This window comes from Nerophis ophidion, linkage group LG05 (assembly GCF_033978795.1).
Source record: "Nerophis ophidion isolate RoL-2023_Sa linkage group LG05, RoL_Noph_v1.0, whole genome shotgun sequence".
NCBI classification, from domain to species: Eukaryota; Metazoa; Chordata; class Actinopteri; order Syngnathiformes; family Syngnathidae; genus Nerophis; species Nerophis ophidion.
This window is the reverse complement of record NC_084615.1, coordinates 48,916,519-48,936,235: the sequence shown is the minus strand read 5'-3', so window position 1 is coordinate 48,936,235 and position 19,717 is coordinate 48,916,519. Positions and strand designations below refer to the sequence as shown.

Genomic DNA, 19,717 nt, shown 5'->3' with positions numbered 1-19,717 from the left:
TTATTTGAATACATATAATATAAGGCCACATTGAACAGAAAATAAAGGCACATTAACGAGAAAAAAGTCGTAAAGTTATTGGTCTTAAATATTAATGTTACATAAATTGTGTTTTAGAAAAATAAGTTGTAATGTTAATAAAAATGTTAAGATACACTGCATACGGAAATTATTCATAGTGTTTTATTTTTTCCACATTTCGCGATGTTACAGCGTTATTCCAAAATGGAATAGATATATGTTTGTCCTCAAAATTCTACACACAATAGCCTGTACTGACGATTTGAAAATGTTTTTTTGAAAATCACATTTACACGAGTATTCACATCATTTACTCAATACTTGGTTGATGTAGCTTTGGTAATACAATGCCACAAGCTTGTCACACCAATTTTGGGCAGTTTTGCCCATTCATCTTTGCATCACCTCTCCAGCTCCATCAGGTTAGATGGGAAGCGTCGGTGCACAGCCATTTTCAAATCTCTCCAGAGATGTTCAATCACATTCAAGCCTGGGCTCTGGCTGGGCCTTTTAAGGAAACTTTGAGTTGTCCTGAAGCCATTCCTTTGATATTTTAGCTGTGGGCTTAGGGTCGTTGTCCTGCTGAAAGATGATTTGTCTCCCCAGTCTGAGTTCAAGAACAGTCTGGAGCAGGTTTTTATGCAAGATGTCTCTGTACATTGCTGCAATCATCTTCCCTTCTATCATGAATAGTCTTCTAGTTCCTGCTGCTGAAAAGCATCCCCACAGCATGATGCTGCCACCACCATGCTTCACTGTAGGGATAGTATTTTGCTTGGTGATGAGCAATGCCTGGTTTCCTCCAAACATGACGCCTGGCCCAGCCAAATATGCATCAACAAAATATTGAGTGAATGGTCTTATTACTTATGCACATGTGTTTTTAATTTTTTATAAATTTGTGTTGGGGGAAAAAAACTTAAACTTTTTACATTATGGGGTGGCGGGGCTCTCCCTTAGAGATAGGGTGAGAAGCTCTGCCATCCGGGAGGAACTCAAAGTAAAGCCGCTGCTCCTTCACATCGAGAGGAGCCAGATGAGGTGGTTCGGGCATCTGGTCAGGATGCCACCCGAACGCCTCCCTAGGGAGGTGTTTAGGGCACGTCCAACCGGTAGGAGGCCACGGGGAAGACCCAGGACACGTTGGGAAGACTATGTCTCCCGGCTGGCCTGGGAACGCCTCGGGATCCCCCGGGAAGAGCTAGACGAAGTGGCTGGGGAGAGGGAAGTCTGGGTTTCCCTGCTTAGGCTGTTGCCCCCGCGACCCGACCTCGGATAAGCGGAAGATGATGGATGGATGGATGGTATGGTGTGTGTGGAAGTTATGAGACAAAATTAATAACAAAATGCGTAAATAGTGAAACGCTGTGAATACTTTCCAGATGCAGTGTATACCAGAATAAAGTTGGAATGATGACAAAAACATGTTTATAAGAAAAGAGTAATGTGTTTTTTTCCTGAAAATATTTTTGAAACATGTAAGAAGTTCTGAAAGTCCTAATATTACTAAGTTAAATTACGTTTTGGGAATTTTATTCATTTATTTCTGACAATGAAGTCATTACATTACCAGAATAAAGTTAATAAACTTGTATTCTGAGGAAAAGTAGTCAACGTTTCTTCATTACATTACCAGAACAAAGTTAATAAACGTATATTGTGAGGAAAAAAAGTCAACTTGTGAGAACTTTGAAAATTTTAAAACAATGAAGTTAATGGTGAAAAAAGATGTAAAAGAAAAAGATATATTCTGAGATTACTGCAAAAATTAACTTGTAATTTTTAATTTTAATTATGTGTTTTTCTTTTGTTATGATTACTTTTTTACTTGTTAGTAATGGATGTTTTCATCATGTCATTGTCATATTTCTAAATCTCCATAAAATTCAGCTTTCTTCTTTTGTTTTGTGTTATTACTTTATACTAAAAATATACAATTACATTAATTCTAATGAAATTACGACTTTATTCTTTTAAATGTACGACTTTGTCGTGTCTTAATTTCCTTCCTGTTTGATGTGGTCCTCATAATTATTTGTAGTTTTAAAACATAAAATCAAGTAACAATGATGTCCATTCAAGCACTGCTACAGTATTACTGCCATTATTTGCTTGAGGTAAGTTGTACCCAATCTGAATATGTGTTTTTTATGTGTACAGTCTGTGGAAAGCGCTACAAGAATCGTCCTGGCCTGAGCTACCACTACACTCACACCCACCTGGCCGAGGAGGAGGGCGAGGAGGAGCGAGTTAGTGATCCTGCACCATCTCCTCCACCACGCATTTCTGAGAACCACAAACGTACGCTACAACGCTCAAATACTTACCAAATACTACAATTGCTGCTAACAGGTATGTGCGCGTGTGTGTATGTGTGTTATGGGTGTAGCTCAGAAGGGTCCAGACGGTGTCATCATTCCCAACGATTACTGTGACTTCTGCCTTGGAGACCAGGACTCCAACAGGAAAACGGGCCAAGCAGAAGAGTTGGTGTCTTGCTCTGACTGTGGACGTTCTGGTGAGTCCCCACAGTGCTGCACTAACTGATAATAAACTCCAAGTCACGAGAGGGCAGCACTTTGCCTGTACTATCTTCCTCTACTGTATTTAGGCAGGAAATCTTAGCTAATGGTAAATCTTTCACGAATCAAACACTTTACATCCATCCATCCATACATACATTGTCTACTGCCTGTCCCTGTCAGGGTCGCAGGGAGGCTGGATCCTATCCCAGCTGCATAGGGGCGGGAGGCGGGGTATAAAGAATATAATAGAAATATAGTGTATAAAAGTTATATCTAATGCAATTCATTTATTCAGGATAGCCCCTTGAGTTGGAGCATGTCGCAAACATTGATCTAGGAACTAATGCTGGGTCTCTGAGGAATATAAAGGGGAGTGATTAACTATGGAGATAGGTGGGACTACTAATCATAAACTGAAGACAGGCGTGTGCATTTAGTGTCCATTGCAACAAAAAAAGTCAACAAAGGGTGAGGCGCTGAGGACAAAACAGAACACAAAACAACCAGGGAATTCAGGTCATGAGAGGAGCCCCTTCCCGCTCACCAATGGACGGATTCCCGACATTCCAAGGGAGGACTTGGCAGTGGGTCGCCAGGCCAAGTGTCCCCGAATGTACAAGAGATGAGTCAGGTGACACTGCTGCAGCTGGCAAGGCGGGTATCCGCGAACAAGCCACCACACTTGTGGCCGACAAAGAGTTGAGCGAGCGCCAAAACAGAACTTCCGCAACTGTGTAATGGCATTGCCGCTGATGGTACAAAGGCCGTCCATGAACTGGCCACATACGTGGCCGACAAGGAGGCAGACGTGGGCGATAATACTTTCCCAGCAGCCATTTTGGTCCACGTCCAAGTGCTGGGAGTGGACTGGCTGACGAGGAGGCAGGCCGCGAGCACCTGATGGAGGCCAAGCGAGCAGGCTGCTGGGCTGGAAGTGGCGATGGTGAAGGAGGATGACACCCGCTGGAGACAAGGATGGTGGTGTCGTCAGAATACCCGCTGGAGACGAGGATGATGGCATTGTCGGAAGACCCATTAGAGACGAGGATGGGGGCGTCATAGGAAGACCCGCTGGAAACAAGGATGGTGGCATCTGACCCACTTAAAAGGATAATGGCGGAGTCCGTGCAGAAGATAGCAGCCTGGCTGGACGTAGGACTGGCGGCGTAGGCTGTGCAGGAAGTGGCAGTTTAGCTTGACGTAGGACTGTTTGGGTGAGCTCGGCTGGAGCTTGCATGGCTGCTTTGCAGAACTCGGCTGGAGCAAACTTGACAGGGCAGACTTTGAAGCTGACGCGAGGTTGATCGGGCATTGAAGCAACAGTGACCTTAACTTGAGTGGGCTTTGAGGTTGGAGTGACCTTGGCCTCATGCGGTGTCGTCGCAAGAATCAGATCTTTCATTTCCAACTTAATCAACACCTTGCGGTACCACTCGTCCATCCACGCCGCACTGTACGTCTCTTGAGATTGCGACATACTTTCGAGATGTTGCGCCTTGGCAGGAGGAAGAACTGGCGGCGCCCCCACTGGTAAAGAGGTGGGTAGCGCCCTTGAAAGAAGTGAAGGCCTTGCAGGACAAAAAAGTGGTACTGGAGGAAGCTGTGTGTCAGCTGCTGCACAGCTACCAACACCAGCCCCCCCCCCCGTTATGAAGCGGATTTAAGACACTATCTCGAGGTAGTGGGAGAAGCTGGTCTGTACCCTCAGCGGGAGTGGATGGTGATTTGACTTTGGGAAGCCTGGGAGCTGACATTTTTGGAGAGCCAGGGAGTGCAGGAGCTTGACAATCTGAGACGGTGAGGTGGCCGGAGCTTGCGACTAGGAGGCTGAGGCAGACTGGCTTCTTTAGTCATAGAAGAAATGTACATAATGTCAGCACAAGGTTGCCTGGTAGACAAAGTTAGGGGAACAGTGTCTGTCTATTAATATACTGTACATATGTACCTAGTTTGATATATTATTGCAGAGACTTTCAAAACGGGCACTTAATATACTTATTATACTTACTGTCACCAAGTTTTGAGAAAATCAATGACTTGCAGTTCAGTAAAAACATTTAAAAACATTTCTCTTTGACATAACGACCAAATTGCATTTGTATCCAAATATTGGCGTTGTTGTTTTAGGCAAATGTTATTTTGTTATTTTTGCAAGCAAATAATAACCTGTGATATAAACTGTATGTGTGTGTGTGTGTGTGTATATATATATATATATATATATATATATATATATATATATATATATATACATATATATATATGTATATGTATGTATGTATGTATGTATATATATATATGTATATGTATGTATGTATGTATATATATATATATATATATATATATACATATATATATATGTATATGTATGTATGTATGTATGTATGTATGTATATATATATATATATGTATATGTATGTATGTATGTATGTATGTATGTATATATATATATGTATATGTATGTATGTATGTATGTATATATATATATATATATATATATATATATATATATATGTATATATATATATATATATATATATATATATATATATATATATATATATATATATATATATACACTCCTCTCTGAGCTGCTACCTTACCGTGGTAGAGGAGTTTGCGTGTCCCAATGATCCTAGGAGCTATGCTGTCTGGGGGCTTTCATGCCCCCTGGTAGGGTCTCCCAAGACAAACAGGTCCTAGGTGAGTGATCAGACAAAGAGCAGCTCAAAGACTTCTATGGAATTACAACAAAATGAACCCAGATTTCCCTCGCCCGGACGTGGGTCACCGGGGCCCCGCTCTGGAGCCAGGCCCGGAGTTGGGGCACGATGGCGAGCGCCTGGTGGTCGGGCCTGTCCCCATGGGGCCCGGCCGGGCACAGCCCGAAGAGGCAACGTGGGTCATCCCTCCAATGGGCTCACCACTCTTAGGATGGGCCATAGAGGTCGGGTGCATTGTGAGCTGGGCGACAGCCGAAGGCAGGGCACTTGGCGGTCCGATCCTCGGCTACAGAAGCTAGCTCTTGGGACGTGGAACGTCACCTCACTGGGGGGGAAGGAGCCTGACCTAGTGCGCGAGGTAGAGAAGTTCCGGCTGGATATAGTCGGACTCACCTCGACGCACAGCAAGGGCTCTGGAACCAGTTCTCTCGAGAGGGACTGGACCCTCTTCCACTCTGGCGTTGCCGGCAGTGAGAGGCGACGGGCTGGGGTGGCAATTCTCGTTGCCCCCCGGCTCAAAGCCTGCACGTTTGAGTTCAACCCAGTGGACGAGAGGGTAGCTTCCCTTCGCCTTCGGGTGGAGGGACGGGTCCTGACTGTTGTTTGTGCTTACGCACCAAACAGCAGTTCAGAATACCCACCCTTTTTGGGTACACTCGAGGGAGTACTGGAAAGTGCTCCTCCTGGTGATTCCCTTGTCCTACTGGGAGACTTCAACACTGATGTTGGCAACGACAGTGAAACCTGGAGAGGCGTGATTGGGAAGAATGGTCGCCCGGATCTAAACCCGAGTGGTGTTTTGTTATTGGACTTTTGTGCTCGTCACGGATTGTCCATAACAAACACCATGTTCAAACATAAGGGTGTCCATATGTGCACTTGGCACCAGGACACCCTAGGCCGCAGTTCCATGATCGACTTTGTAGTTGTGTCATCGGATTTGCGGCCTTATGTTTTGGACACTCGGGTGAAGAGAGGGGCGGAGCTTTCTACCGATCACCACCTGGTGGTGAGTTGGCTGCGATGGTGGGGGAGGATGCCGGACAGACCTGGCAGGCCCAAGCGCATTGTGAGGGTCTGCTGGGAACGCCTGGCAGAGTCTCCTGTCAGAGAGAGTTTCAATTCACACCTCCGGGACAACTTTGAACATGTCACGAGGGAGGTGCGGGACATTGAGTGCGAGTGGACCATGTTCCGAACCTCTATTGTCGAGGCGGCTGATTGGAGCTGTGGCCGCAAGGTTGTTGGTGCCTGTCGTGGCGGTAATCATAGAACCCGTTGGTGGACACCAGCAGTGAGGGATGCCGTCAAGCTGAAGAAGGAGTCCTATCGGGTTCTTTTGGCTCATAGGACTCCGGAGGCAGTGGACGGGTACCGACGGGCCAAGCGGTGTGCAGCTTTAGCGGTCGCGGAGGCAAAAACTCGGACATGGGAAGAGTTCGGGGAAGCCATGGAAAACGACTTCCGGACGGCTTCGAAGCGATTCTGGACCACCATCCGCCGCCTCAGGAAGGGGAAGCAGTGCACTATCAACACCGTGTATGGTGCGGATGGTGTTCTGCTGACTTCGACTGCGGATGTTGTGGATGTCTCCCGGCTGGCCTGGGAACGCCTCGGGATCCCCCGGGAAGAGCTAGACGAAGTGGCTGGAGATAAGGAAGTCTGGGCTTCCCTGCTTAGGCTGCTGCCCCCGCGACCCGACCTCGGATAAGCGGAAGATGATGGATGGATGGATATATATATATATATATATATATATATATATATGTCTTGATTGGATTATCCAGAGAATAGTGCTCGATACCGTGGTAGAGCGCAATATGTAGGTGTGGGAAAAAATCACAAGACTACTTCATCTCTACAGTTCTGTAGAGATGAAGTAGTCTTGTGATTTTTTCCCACACCTACATATATATATATATATATATATATATATATATATATATATATGTATATATATATATATATATATATATATATATATATATATATATATATATATATATATATATATATATATATATATATATATATATATGTATATATGTAGGTGTGGGAAAAAAAAAAAATATATATATATATATATGTGTGTGTGTGTGTATATACAAACCCCGTTTCCATATGAGTTGGGAAATTGTGTTGGATGTAAATATAAACAGAATACAATGATTTGCAAATCCTTTTCAACCCATATTCAATTGAATGCACTACAAAGACAAGATATTAGATGTTCAAACTCATTAACTTTTTCTTTTTTTTGCAAATAATTAACTTAGAATTTCATGGCTGCAACAAGTGCCAAAGTAGTTGGGAAAGGACATGTTCACCACTGTGTTACATCACCTTTTTTTTTTAACAACACTCAATAAACGTTTGGGAACTGAGGAAACTAATTGTTGAAGCTTTGAAAGTGGAATTCTTCCCCATTCTTGTTTTATGTAGAGCTTCAGTCGTTCAACAGTCCGGGGTCTCCGCTGTCGTATTTTACGCTTCATAATGCGCCACACATTTTCCATGGGAGACAGGTCTGGACTGCAGGCGGGCCAGGAAAGTACCTGCACTCTTTTTTTACGAAGCCACGCTGTTGTAACACTTGTCTTGCTGAAATAAGCAAGGGCTTCCATGATAATGTTGCTTGGATGACAACATATGTTGCTCCAAAACCTGTATGGACCTTTCAGCATTAATGGTTACCCATGCCTTGGGCACTAATGCACCCCCATACCATCACACATGCTGGCTTTTTAACTTTGCGCCTACAACAATCCGAGTGGTTATTTTCCTCTTTGTTCTGGAGTACACCACATCCTCTGTTTCCAAATATAATTTGAAATGTGGACTCGTCAGACCACAGAACACCTTTCCACTTTGCATCAGTCCATCTTAGGTGAGCTCGGGCCCAGCCAAGCTGGCGGCGTTTCAGGATATTGTTGATAAATAGGTTTAGCTTTGCATAGTAGAGTTTTAACTTGCACTTACAGATGTAGTGACCAACTGTAGTTACTGACAGTGGTTTTACTAAGTGTTCCTGAGCCCGTGTGGTGATATCCTTTACACACCGATGTCGGTTTTTGATGCAGTACCGCCTGAGGGATCAAAAGTCCGTAATATCATCGCGTACGTGCAGTGATTTCTCCAGATTCTCTGAACTTTTTGATGATTTTACGGACCATAGATGGTAAAATCCCTAAATTCTTTGCAATAGCTCGTTGAGAAATGTGGTTCTAAAACTGTTCGCCAATTTGTGTACAAAGTGGTGACCCTCACCCTATCCTTGTTTGTGAATTACTTAGCGTTTCATGGAAGCTGCTTTTATACCCAATCATGGTACCCACCTCTTCCCAATTAGCCTGCACAACTGTGGGATGTTCCATATAATTGTTTGATGAGCATTCCTCAACTTTATCAGTAATTATTGCCACCTTTCCCAACTTATTTGTCACGTGTTGCTGGCATCAAATTCTAAAGTTAATGATTATTTGCAAAAAAAAAACGTTTATCAGTTTGAACATCAAATATGTTGGCTTTGTAGCATATTCAACTGAATATGGGTTGAAAAAGATTTGCAAATCATTGTATTCCTTTTATATTTACATCCAACACAATTTCCCAACTCATATGGAAACAGGGTTTGTGTATATATATATATATATATATATATATATATATATATATATATATATATTTTTTTTTTTTGGTGTCCCACGATTCGATTTAATATCGATTCTTGGGGTCGCGATTCGATTATATATCGATTTTTTCGATTCAACGCTATTCTCGATTCAAAAACTATATTTTTCCGATTTAAAACGATTCTGTATTTATTCAATACATAGGATTTCAGCAGGATCTACCCCAGTCTGCTGACATGCTAGCAGAGTAGTAGATTTAAAAAAAAAGCTTTTATAATTGTAAAGAATAATGTTTTATCAACTGATTGCAATAATGTAAATTTGTTTTAACTATTAAACGAACCAAAAACATGACTTATTTTATCTTTGTGAAAACATTGGACACAGTGTGTTGTCAAGCTTATGAGATGCGATGCAAGTGTAAGCCACTGTGACACTATTGTTCTTTTTTTTTTTTTTTTTATAAATGTCTAATGATAATGTCAATGAGGGATTTTTAATCACTGATATGTTGAAATTATAACTAATATTGTTACTGTTGTTGATAATATACATTTTTGTTTCACTACTTTTGGTTTGTTCTGTGTCGTGTTTGTGTCTCCTCAATTGCTCTGTTTATTGCAGTTCGGAGTGTTGCTGAGTCAGGTTTGGTTTTGGAATTGGATTTCATTGTTATGGTGTTGCTGTGTATTGGTTTGTTGGATTGATAAAAAAATTAAAAAAAATAAAAAAATTATCGGTTTAAAAAAAAAAAAGAGAATCGATTCTGAATCGCACAACGTGAGAATTCGCGATTCGTATTCGATTTTTCCCCACACCCCTAATATATATATATATATATATACATACATATGTGTGTGTCTGTGTATATATATACACACATACATATAAACACACACACATATATATGTGTATGTATATATATATATATATGTGTGTGTGTAAATATATATATAAATGTGTGTGTGTATACATATATATGTATGTGTGTGTAAATATATATATAAATGTGTGTGTGTATATATATATATATATAAATAAATATATATATACATATATATATATATATATACATATATATATATATATATATATATATATATACATATATATATATATATATATATATATATACATATATATATATATATATATATATATATATATATATATATATATATATATATATATATATATATTAGGGCTGGGCAACGATTAAAAATTTTAATCGAAGTTAATCGCGCTATTTCCCCGATTAATCGCGATTAACTGCATTGTATACGCAAAGCCAAATAATGAATTCAAAAGTAGTGTGTAATGCACCTTTATTGGAATATTTTCCCACATGAAGCGACTTGTCCAGGGTGTACCCCGCCTTCCGCCCGACTGTAGCTGAGATAGGCGCCAGCGCCCCCCGCGACCCCAAAAGGGAATAAGCGGTAGAAAATGGATGGATGGATGAACAAAAGCGCCAAAACATTTGTTGTGCAAACACAATTTAAATCAGTCCTTGTTAAACAGTAGCAGTTAAATAGCATATTTTGTGAAAATCAACTCAAAAAATGTGTGGAGTTTGCATGTCCTCCCCGTGAATGCGTGGGTTCCCTTCCGGGTACTCCGGCTTCCTCCCACTTCCAAAGACATGCACCTGGGGATAGGTTGATTGGCTACACTAAATTGGCCCTAGTGTGTGAATGTGAGTGTGAATGTTGTCTGTCTATCTGTGTTGGCCCTGCGATGAGGTGGCGACTCGTCCAGGGTGTACCCCGCCTTCCGCCCGATTGTAGCTGAGATAGGCGCCAGCGTCCCCCGCGACCCCAAAAGGGAATAAGTGGTAGAAAATGGATGGATGGATGGAACTCAAAAAATGTAAATACAAACATTTAAGCTTATTGCCACTGGCAGGGTATTTAAGTTATCCTGTTTGTTATGGAAAATAAATATAATCTACATACAAATTTCTGAGCCACAATCATAACATCTGAACGGGCAATTTCTGAGGTAACAGCAGAAACATTTTTTTTATCAGGGTCTTATGTTTAAAAAACCTATATTATAGGTAGTGGGCTGTTTTAGGGAATTTTTGATCAAATTATCCGTAGTAGCAATATTAATAATGTTGTGTTTATTCTGCGTAGTGCACTTAAAATAATTATGACCATATGTAGGAATTGATATGATGGGAATTTTCCAATTGTTTGCTTGGTGCTTTGATAAACTAAACGCATATACATGGTACTATTTGTGATGTTATGAGCCAGGGGAAAAAAGAAGTACCCTACCCAGCATGCAACAGGAGTGACGAGCATGCGCGGTAGCCCGGTATAGGTTGTGTGTCGCCATGACGGCATCTTGTATGTTTGTTATATGCACGCTCTGAAAGCAAATGTTAAGAACTCAGCCAACACTCGTCTGCATTATTCATAAATAGACAGACAACACAAATACTCCGCTGCTTCACAGGCCGCTGGATGTAGCCGGCAAAGTATTCCCATGCTAGCTAGCCGGTCTAGCAAGCACGCGTCATTCAGTCCAAAACGGCCCGATCTATCCACATCCAGAATTGTCTGGCGATCGTAAGTGATCCCGGAGTGACCACGCTGTAAGCCAGCCATGAAATTTGCAGAATTGTCCGGTATTTTTGCCAAATGTTCCATCTTTACCAAGAGCCCCTCGACGCCGAAGTACATCCGGGAGATGCCATCTTGTTAAGAAAAGGCGTTAACAAAATAAAAGCATGTAAACAACATACGCAAATGTGCGATAAAATAATTGTCGGCGTTAATAGATCGATGAGTTAACGCGTAATTAACGCATTAATTTGCCCACCCCTAATATATATATATATATATATATATATATATATATATATATATATATATATATATATATATATATATATATATATATATCTTGATTAGATAATCCAGAGAAAAGTGCCCGATACCGTGGTAGAGCGAAATTTGTATTACAAGACTACTTCATCTCTACAGAACTGTTTCATGAGGGGTTCCCTCAATCATCAGGAGATTTGCGCTCTACTACAGTATCGAGCACTATTCTCTGGATAATCTAATATATATATATATATATATATATATATATAAATATATATATATATATATATATATATGTGTGTGTGTGTGTTTCCCTGCTCGCCAGGGGAGTTTATGTGTTTATGTGTTTTTTCCTGAGCTAACATACGGTATATTCCGCTCAACCCCAGTATTGAACACTGTATAATGGATAAACCACAGAAACCTTGACTACACACATATATATATACAGTGTGTATGTATATATATATATATATATATATATATATATAAAATAGTTTTTTCCCTCACAATATCCATCCATCCATCCATTTCTACCGCTTATTCCTTTTGGAGTCGCGGGGGGTTGTCACGCTTTGCGGCGCGCTTTGCGGCGCGCTTTGCGGCGCGCTTTGCGGCCCGCTTTGCGGCGCACTTGCTGCGCGCAGTTGCCACTTCGTGGATGCACACACTACCAGTCAGCAGGATTGCAGGTAAGAACAAGTTTTAATACAATAAAACAAACAAACAATGGTGCAAAAAGGGGAAAAACAAAGCACGTGCCAATGCATGGAAAGCTAATGCTAAAACATAGCAGGAAACAGAAAACATTAAACGACGTGCCTCACGCACGTGAAATTAAGGCGGAATTTAGCACAAAATAATCTATGATACCAAATACAAACCGTGACGTGTTGCGAAAAGCAAACAATGGACCGAGGACGAACTAAGGAATCAGGTGGGCTTAAATACACAAATAATTATTAGAAACAGGTGTGTGACAGGAGCCAGTGAGGAGGAACACAATACGTTGCCATGGTGACTAACACAAACAAGGAAATGCTCAAATAAGGATCGGCAGAGTCCAGAAACAAAACATGAACAAAGACATAAAAAGGGCAAAACCATGAACGATCCGAGTATGGATCGTGACAGGGGCGCTGGTGTCTATTTTAGCCACAATCGGGTGGAAGGCGGTGTACACCCTGGACAAGTCGCCCCCTCATCGCAGGGCCAACACATATAGACAAACAACATTCACACTCACATTCACACACTAGGGCCAATTTAGTCTTGCTAATCAACCTATCCCCAGGTGCATGTCTTTGGAGGTGGGAGGAAACCGGAGTACCCGGAGGGAACCCACGCATTCACGGGGAGAACATGCAAATTCCACACAGAAAGATCCCGAGCCTGGGATTGAACCCAGGACTACTCAGGACCTTTGTATTGGTAGGCAGATGCACTAACCCCTCTGTCACCGTGAAGCCCCCTCACAATATCATAATTGTAAAAAGCGAGGATTTGAATGCCGTTTCTCTCAAAAGTGGAGTAAACACATGTGGGAGATGATAGATTTTCATCATGTTTGGTGCTCATAAACAGGCTGTAGGAACACATGTTACTGTTCGCATGTTACTGATAGCACATCATTACCACATCACCCCATTTCTACATTACAGGTCACCCGACATGTCTGCAGTTCACAGACAACATGATGCACGCCGTGAGGACGTACCAGTGGCAGTGCATTGAGTGCAAGTCATGCAGCCTCTGCGGCACCTCAGAAAACGACGTACGCACTTTTCTCTCTCACTTAGGACTGAAAGGATCATTTAGACTCTCGCTGTAAATTTAAATTTAAGAAGAAAAAAAAAGCTGCCTTTTTGTGTTTCCGCATTGAGGTGTTTTAAATGTGGTGTTTTTGCAGGACCAGCTGCTGTTCTGTGATGACTGCGACAGAGGCTACCACATGTACTGCCTGAAGCCGCCCATGACACAGCCCCCTGATGGTAGGACACTCACTCGCTGTTTTGTTTTTGTTTTTTTATCCCAGTATTCAACACTTTATATGAAAATAGAACATCTCTGTGTCCTTCTACAGGAAGCTGGAGTTGCCACGTGTGTCTGGACTTGCTGAAGGACAAGGCCTCATCCTTTGGAGAAGCATAACAACCGGGCACTTAGATTGTGGTCGTCTACACTCACGCATTTCTGCTAGTTACTGTAAATGCTCTTATTATAGCCGGGACGTTTATTTACCTAAACCACAAAAAAGGAAGCACGGCGTTATATTATAGAAAGGAATGTGAAAAGTCATTATATTATCCATCCATCCATTTCCTTCCGCTTGTCCCTTTTGGGGTGGCGGGGGGTGGGGGTGCTGGAGCCTATCTCAGCTGCATTCGAGCGGAAGGCGGGGTATACCCTGGACAAATCGCCACCTCATCGCAGGGCCAACACAGATAGACAGACAACATTCACACTCACATTCACACACTAAGGCCAGTTTAGTGTTGCCATCAACCTATCCCCAGGTGCATGTCTTTGAAAGTAGGATGAAACCGGAGTACCTGGAGGGAACCCAAGCAGTCACGGGGAGAACATGCAAACTCCACACAGAAAGAACCCGAGCCTGGGATTGAACTCAGGAGTACTCAGGACCTTCATATTGTGAGGCTCATGCACTATCCCCTGTTCCACCGTGCTGTCCGTCAATATATTATATTATTATAAAATTTAGGGGTGTCCCGATCCAATATTTGTATTGGAAATTGGTCTGATACCAAAAGAAAAACAAGATTTGGAAGATACTGTATGTTCTTGCATGTAAAATGTGTAATTTAATGTCCGATTCAAGCAGTCCCGCAGTGTTGTTTACTTGTGCGAAGCAGGACAGCCAGTTAACATCTAAATGTCCTCTATTAAGCACACAAAGTTGGTGTTTTCTTGTATTTTAGTCAAGTCATTTACAAAAGGTAAACATGGTAGGCTATAGGCCAGGTATGTCGCCGACTAGTATTGGCTGCTTTTCTTGAAAAAGTAAGTGATCGCCACACCTTTCAATGCCGATCACAAATGCTGACAAGCCAACAGCTAATTGTATATCTCCATACACGGTGTGGATCCGAGAAGTACATGCTACTTTGTATTAGAAATGGCAACAGCGGAGGATGCATGTGCACGTACGAGCCAGTCTGCCCCACAACAAGAGGATACGGAAAAAGAAGGAACTTATTGACTGAAATGTCAGACTACAATGGCGGACTCGCGCAAAGCACTTTCGGTAAAACTTTACCTTATATGGAGCTTTCCGCTGACATCACCAATTGTAAAACATCGCAAATTGGCCAAATGCCTAACGGTTTGTTTGGAGGAAGAATGAAGATTGTTGTATAAATATCGCCGCCAGCGTTTGTTTTCATATTTTCTAAACTTATGCAGATCCCAAATACAAAAAAACAGGTACCAATAGGTAAGAAAAGTTGGTTTCGCATAATAGGTCCTCTAAGTGTCATAATTAAGTATTAGGATGAGGCTAAACATGTTACACACCTAGAGCAAACCAGGATCAGGCATGCTATAACTAAGCTAACCGCTAACCTAGCTTTAAACAACACCTATAAATAATTGCTCAGTAAAGTTGAAGAATTGTAAATGGAACAATGTTATAGCGGAAAGTAAGAAGTTATTAACAGGTAATTGAGAAGTAGATCAATAAGAGTACAGAGAGACGATAATATAACAACAGCATTGTCACAGCTAGAAGTACACGTAAGAAGAGGAGGGCAAATTGATCCATTAAATCATCAAGTGTAATATCAGTATTAGATCGATACTAGTATTATTAGATTGATATCTTTATTTTCCGATAATAATTTTTTTATTGTTTTGGTCATCTTTACAAATTTCAGATGATTCATGCCTGCCTGGACACTGGAAGAATTTGATGGCAAAAAATATTTCCAAGAGTAACTGATAAGAGGTATTGATTTTGTCCATTTATGGTGTACGATTGACTTTGTCTTGCTCAAACAGTTGTATCTAATACAAGAGAATAAGGAATCAATCAATCAATCAATCAATGTTTATTTATATAGCCCTAAATCACAAATGTCTCAAAGGCCTGTACAAACCACTACGACTACGACATCCTCGGAAGAACCCACATAAGGGCAAGGAAAACTCACACCCAGTGGGACGCCAGTGACAATGATTACTATGAGAAAACCTTGGAGAGGACCTCAAATGTGGGCACCCCCCCCCCCACCCCCCGTTTAAGGAAGTAGTTTTAATATTATGTTGATATTGTTACACTACTAATAGTTTTCAAATTCACAGTTAAGACATTTCATCAGTATTGTTATCAGCCAATGTCACTCATGGATGATCGGTGTCAGAAAACACTGATCTGAACTTCCCTACTATAGGCTACTAGGAGCTAGCAGCTACACAACAGCTGAGCACAAAATAGCACACAAGCTTAATATATGTAATATGTGTCCTTAATTGAACAATTTGCAGTCTAAAACAGCACATTTGTCGATATAAACAAGTAAAACATCCTTATAGTTGCATATTGCTTACACATACAAAGTATCCAAGGCAAAAGCCTATTAGAAATTACCCAGTAACAAACGTGTCCGCACCCTTCAACACACTGCATCATAAGCTTAACTTTATGTACTATAGCCAGTAGGTGTTGCTAAAAAAAGGGAAATTACAACTCAGCCTCAAATTAAAGACAGCATAAGTCCGTCATAGTTTTAGTGCTTTTCATACCGACCTTTATTCTCTGAGTAATTTCACTTGATCAAGCTTTTTCTTTTACTTTTTAATAAATTTATGTATGATTTGTACGGATGTCGTATCAAATTAATATCGTATCGGCCAGAACTCAAGGTTCCAAAATCAGTATCGTATCGGAAATGAAAAAGTTGTATTGGGACACCCCTAAAAATATATGATCTGTATGTAACTTTAATATATTTATTTGGAGTGCATAACAAAGTGGAGAGGAAACTTGCATTTCTCTTTGACCACATGCTCATGTACGAACAAGTGTAATGTACGACACGACAGCAACACAACCGATGTAATCTGAGTAGGCATTAATAGTGCTGATGAGTGGATTTATCCACAACATTAGCCACAAGTGTAACACTTAACAACACTAATTTAACAGCGCTTGCGGCACTAGATAAAGCTCTTTGGATCGTGTGGACTATGTAAAATAGTTACCACAAAGAGGTTGCCTACAGCCACAGCTGTTAATGTGTTTGCTCTATTTAGAGATGCTTGGTGATTATTTGCTTCTGTCAACGACACACATTGCGACTTTAGTAGTGAATCTAATAGAGCTGTTAATTGGAGCATTTACAGTACATTCCTACATACATTCTGTTGTAGTTTGTAGTCTGGATACTTCAGACCAGCGACTATTCAGGGTTCTGTTTCTACCCGCCATCTTACTACCTCACCACTCAGAGCAGGCATCAAAAATCTTTGCATTTAGGAAAAATTGTGCTTAATGCAAAAGTCAACACAGCCTTGACAAAAAGCTGGTTGTGGTAATGTTTAAAAACAAAAAAATCCTATTAGGCAACCGTGACTTTTTATTGTTCTAACAGTAATCAGTCCCTCCGGGAATTCACAGGCTTTATTTGTGAATGTTTGCCTAAAATGTCTGAATTCTTTCTGAAAAAGATGCGACAAAAGTTGCAATGTTATAAGACTTTTTTTGTTTTGTTTTTAAAACTTTGGATTTTATGAATTTGGTATCATTGTTTTAAGTGTTCCTGTAAACTTAACCTCTAAAAGTCCAGGATTTCAACTAAAACTTGAAAACAAATACTCTATTGATGTTTTTCTCATATACCAGACGGACTAAAAAGTGGTCACTAAATGACAGTGAAAGCCCATTGTCAGAGCTCTTTGTCAAATTACAGCACTGTTTTAATTCAGTATAACTAATAATAGTAATAATTATAATTACAGGAAGAAACACCACCAAAGGCTTCCTCATTGCCCACACTCTGCTCTGTTTGCCACATGTTGCAGACATTCTCTGCGGATGTTTTACGCTTGAAAAGTGTGCATCTCAAACATTCATTGAAGTCCCATCACATTTACCCCCGGACATTGAGATCATTTGTGTTTAGAGCGATAGAGCAAATTGTTGCTGGTAAATTAGAGACGATGAGAGATTATTATCACACTTCAACATCTCAAAAATGTAAATGCTTCCTCTTTGCTAGGTCAAAACTCACTTGTTCTTAATTGCCTTACCCTGGATAAATAAATGTTTACATATATAAATACATGTAAAGTAGGAAGTAAATGTGTATGTAATGCATTACCCAGAAGGTTTAGCACTGTAGACAGGAACATGAAGTCGGTCAGAGCTTGATATATTGTTACACGTTTTGTCTACACAAGAAGCAAATATAAGTGTTGATTAGACAGTTGACATGTGCGTTCGAGCGTGGTTCAGAGACAAATTTGATTGGTGAAAATGGCGCTGATTGGCCAAAATGTGCAGGAAGGTGTGGGCATTGGCCGCGCAACTTTTAATAATTGGCGCCATCGCAAAATCCTGGAGGGACTGATTAATGAATGAATCCATGTCTCCGTTTACACTGGACACCAAATCAGATTTTTTTGCCCTTAAGTCACACAGATCGCATCATTTTTGCCAGTCTCAATGATCCACAGTGCTTGAAAGCTGATATTTTCGCTTCAGACCTGGGCTACATTAGAAGGTAATTAGAATCCGTATGCAATCTGATCTTTTCAATTGTGACTGCGATCTAAACGGCAATGCGACCTGTTTGCGACTTTTATGTCGTCCATGGTCGAGCTACGTCATTTGTGTGTGCAGGAATGCAATTCGCAATCCTCTTCTTTCTTCATCTTGTAGTTTTCCACCATCTGCCTAGTTCCACGGCACAAACCCACTAGCACCCTGAAATATGGCGTCCATGTTTTCTTGTGTCATAGCAACCTCCTTGCTCATTTACATAATCCAGTCGACATTCATCGTTTTCACTATAAATGCACATGCAAGTGGCGTTGAGGCCACAATGGGGCCTAAGCGCGTTAATACTGGAGTCTGACAAAAAAAAATCAGACTTCGAAAAAAACCTGATCTGGTTCACTTTGGCCTGCAGAGTAAACGTAGTCCATGACTTCATGAATGGAAAAATTCCTTCCATGAGCTTCGCTACACATCCTAAAATAAACTTTTAGAGCTCTGCTGACTGTCCATCAGTCAGCTTCAGACCTGGGAAGTGTGTTTTGATGTTTTATTAATAAAAGCCTGCGATATGAACAAGGTTGTGTTGACGTTCTATCGACAGTCTAATGGCTGTGTGTGTTTAAAAAAAAAAAGTGTCCTCTCATGTTTACACTTCACTGTGACAAATTCCAGAGTTATTCCAGAGTTATCTGTGACATTTTTAGCTTGTGTCAGTAAAACCAACATTTTTTTCCTTCCTTCCTCCTTCAGACTGTTGGATACTTCTGATCACGTGTCCTTGCTGTTACTTATTTCAGTTTCTTTTTTTTTGTATTCCAGACAATCGTGCTTTGTGTGTGTGTGTGCGTGCGAGCGTGCGCCTGTGTGTGCGTGCGTGTGCGTGTGTGTGTGTGTGTGTGTGTGTCTATATCATATTTTCATGGCAACTAAAGTGTCATTTGATGCTAGCAGCATGTACTATTTGTTACACAACTGTTTGTTATTAGTTTTGTTGTAATAAAGATTTTTGCAAACAAAAACTAAGTATTGTATAGTTTCAGTTCATTTTAGGAATGTCAAAATTAAAATTAACACATCAATTAACACAAGCGGTGAATCACAAAACATTATTGCATTAATCAGGTCAGTGCATATATATAGACACCAACTGCCGTGTTTGTGGGTAAATTTAGCTTTAAAATAAACCCAGATGGGACTTGAGATCAAATTAAGGTAAATTGCTTTTACTGAAGTGATTAATTAT

General features: G+C 40.8%; 1 protein-coding gene across 2 annotated transcripts in view; it reads left to right on the top strand.

Moving 5' to 3' along the window:
- The window catches only part of dpf3 (double PHD fingers 3), a 63,597-nt gene extending 44,104 nt beyond the window's left edge, over positions 1-19,493 (top strand). For both annotated transcript variants that reach the window (XM_061901273.1, XM_061901272.1), the window contains 5 exons: positions 2,182-2,322; positions 2,411-2,539; positions 13,400-13,512; positions 13,648-13,729; positions 13,822-19,493. In XM_061901273.1, coding sequence (XP_061757257.1) covers positions 2,182-2,322; positions 2,411-2,539; positions 13,400-13,512; positions 13,648-13,729; positions 13,822-13,889 — 533 coding nt within the window. In that variant the 3' untranslated portion in view covers positions 13,890-19,493. The remainder of the gene's footprint in view (positions 1-2,181; positions 2,323-2,410; positions 2,540-13,399; positions 13,513-13,647; positions 13,730-13,821) is intronic.
- The last annotated feature ends 224 nt before the right edge of the window (positions 19,494-19,717 follow it).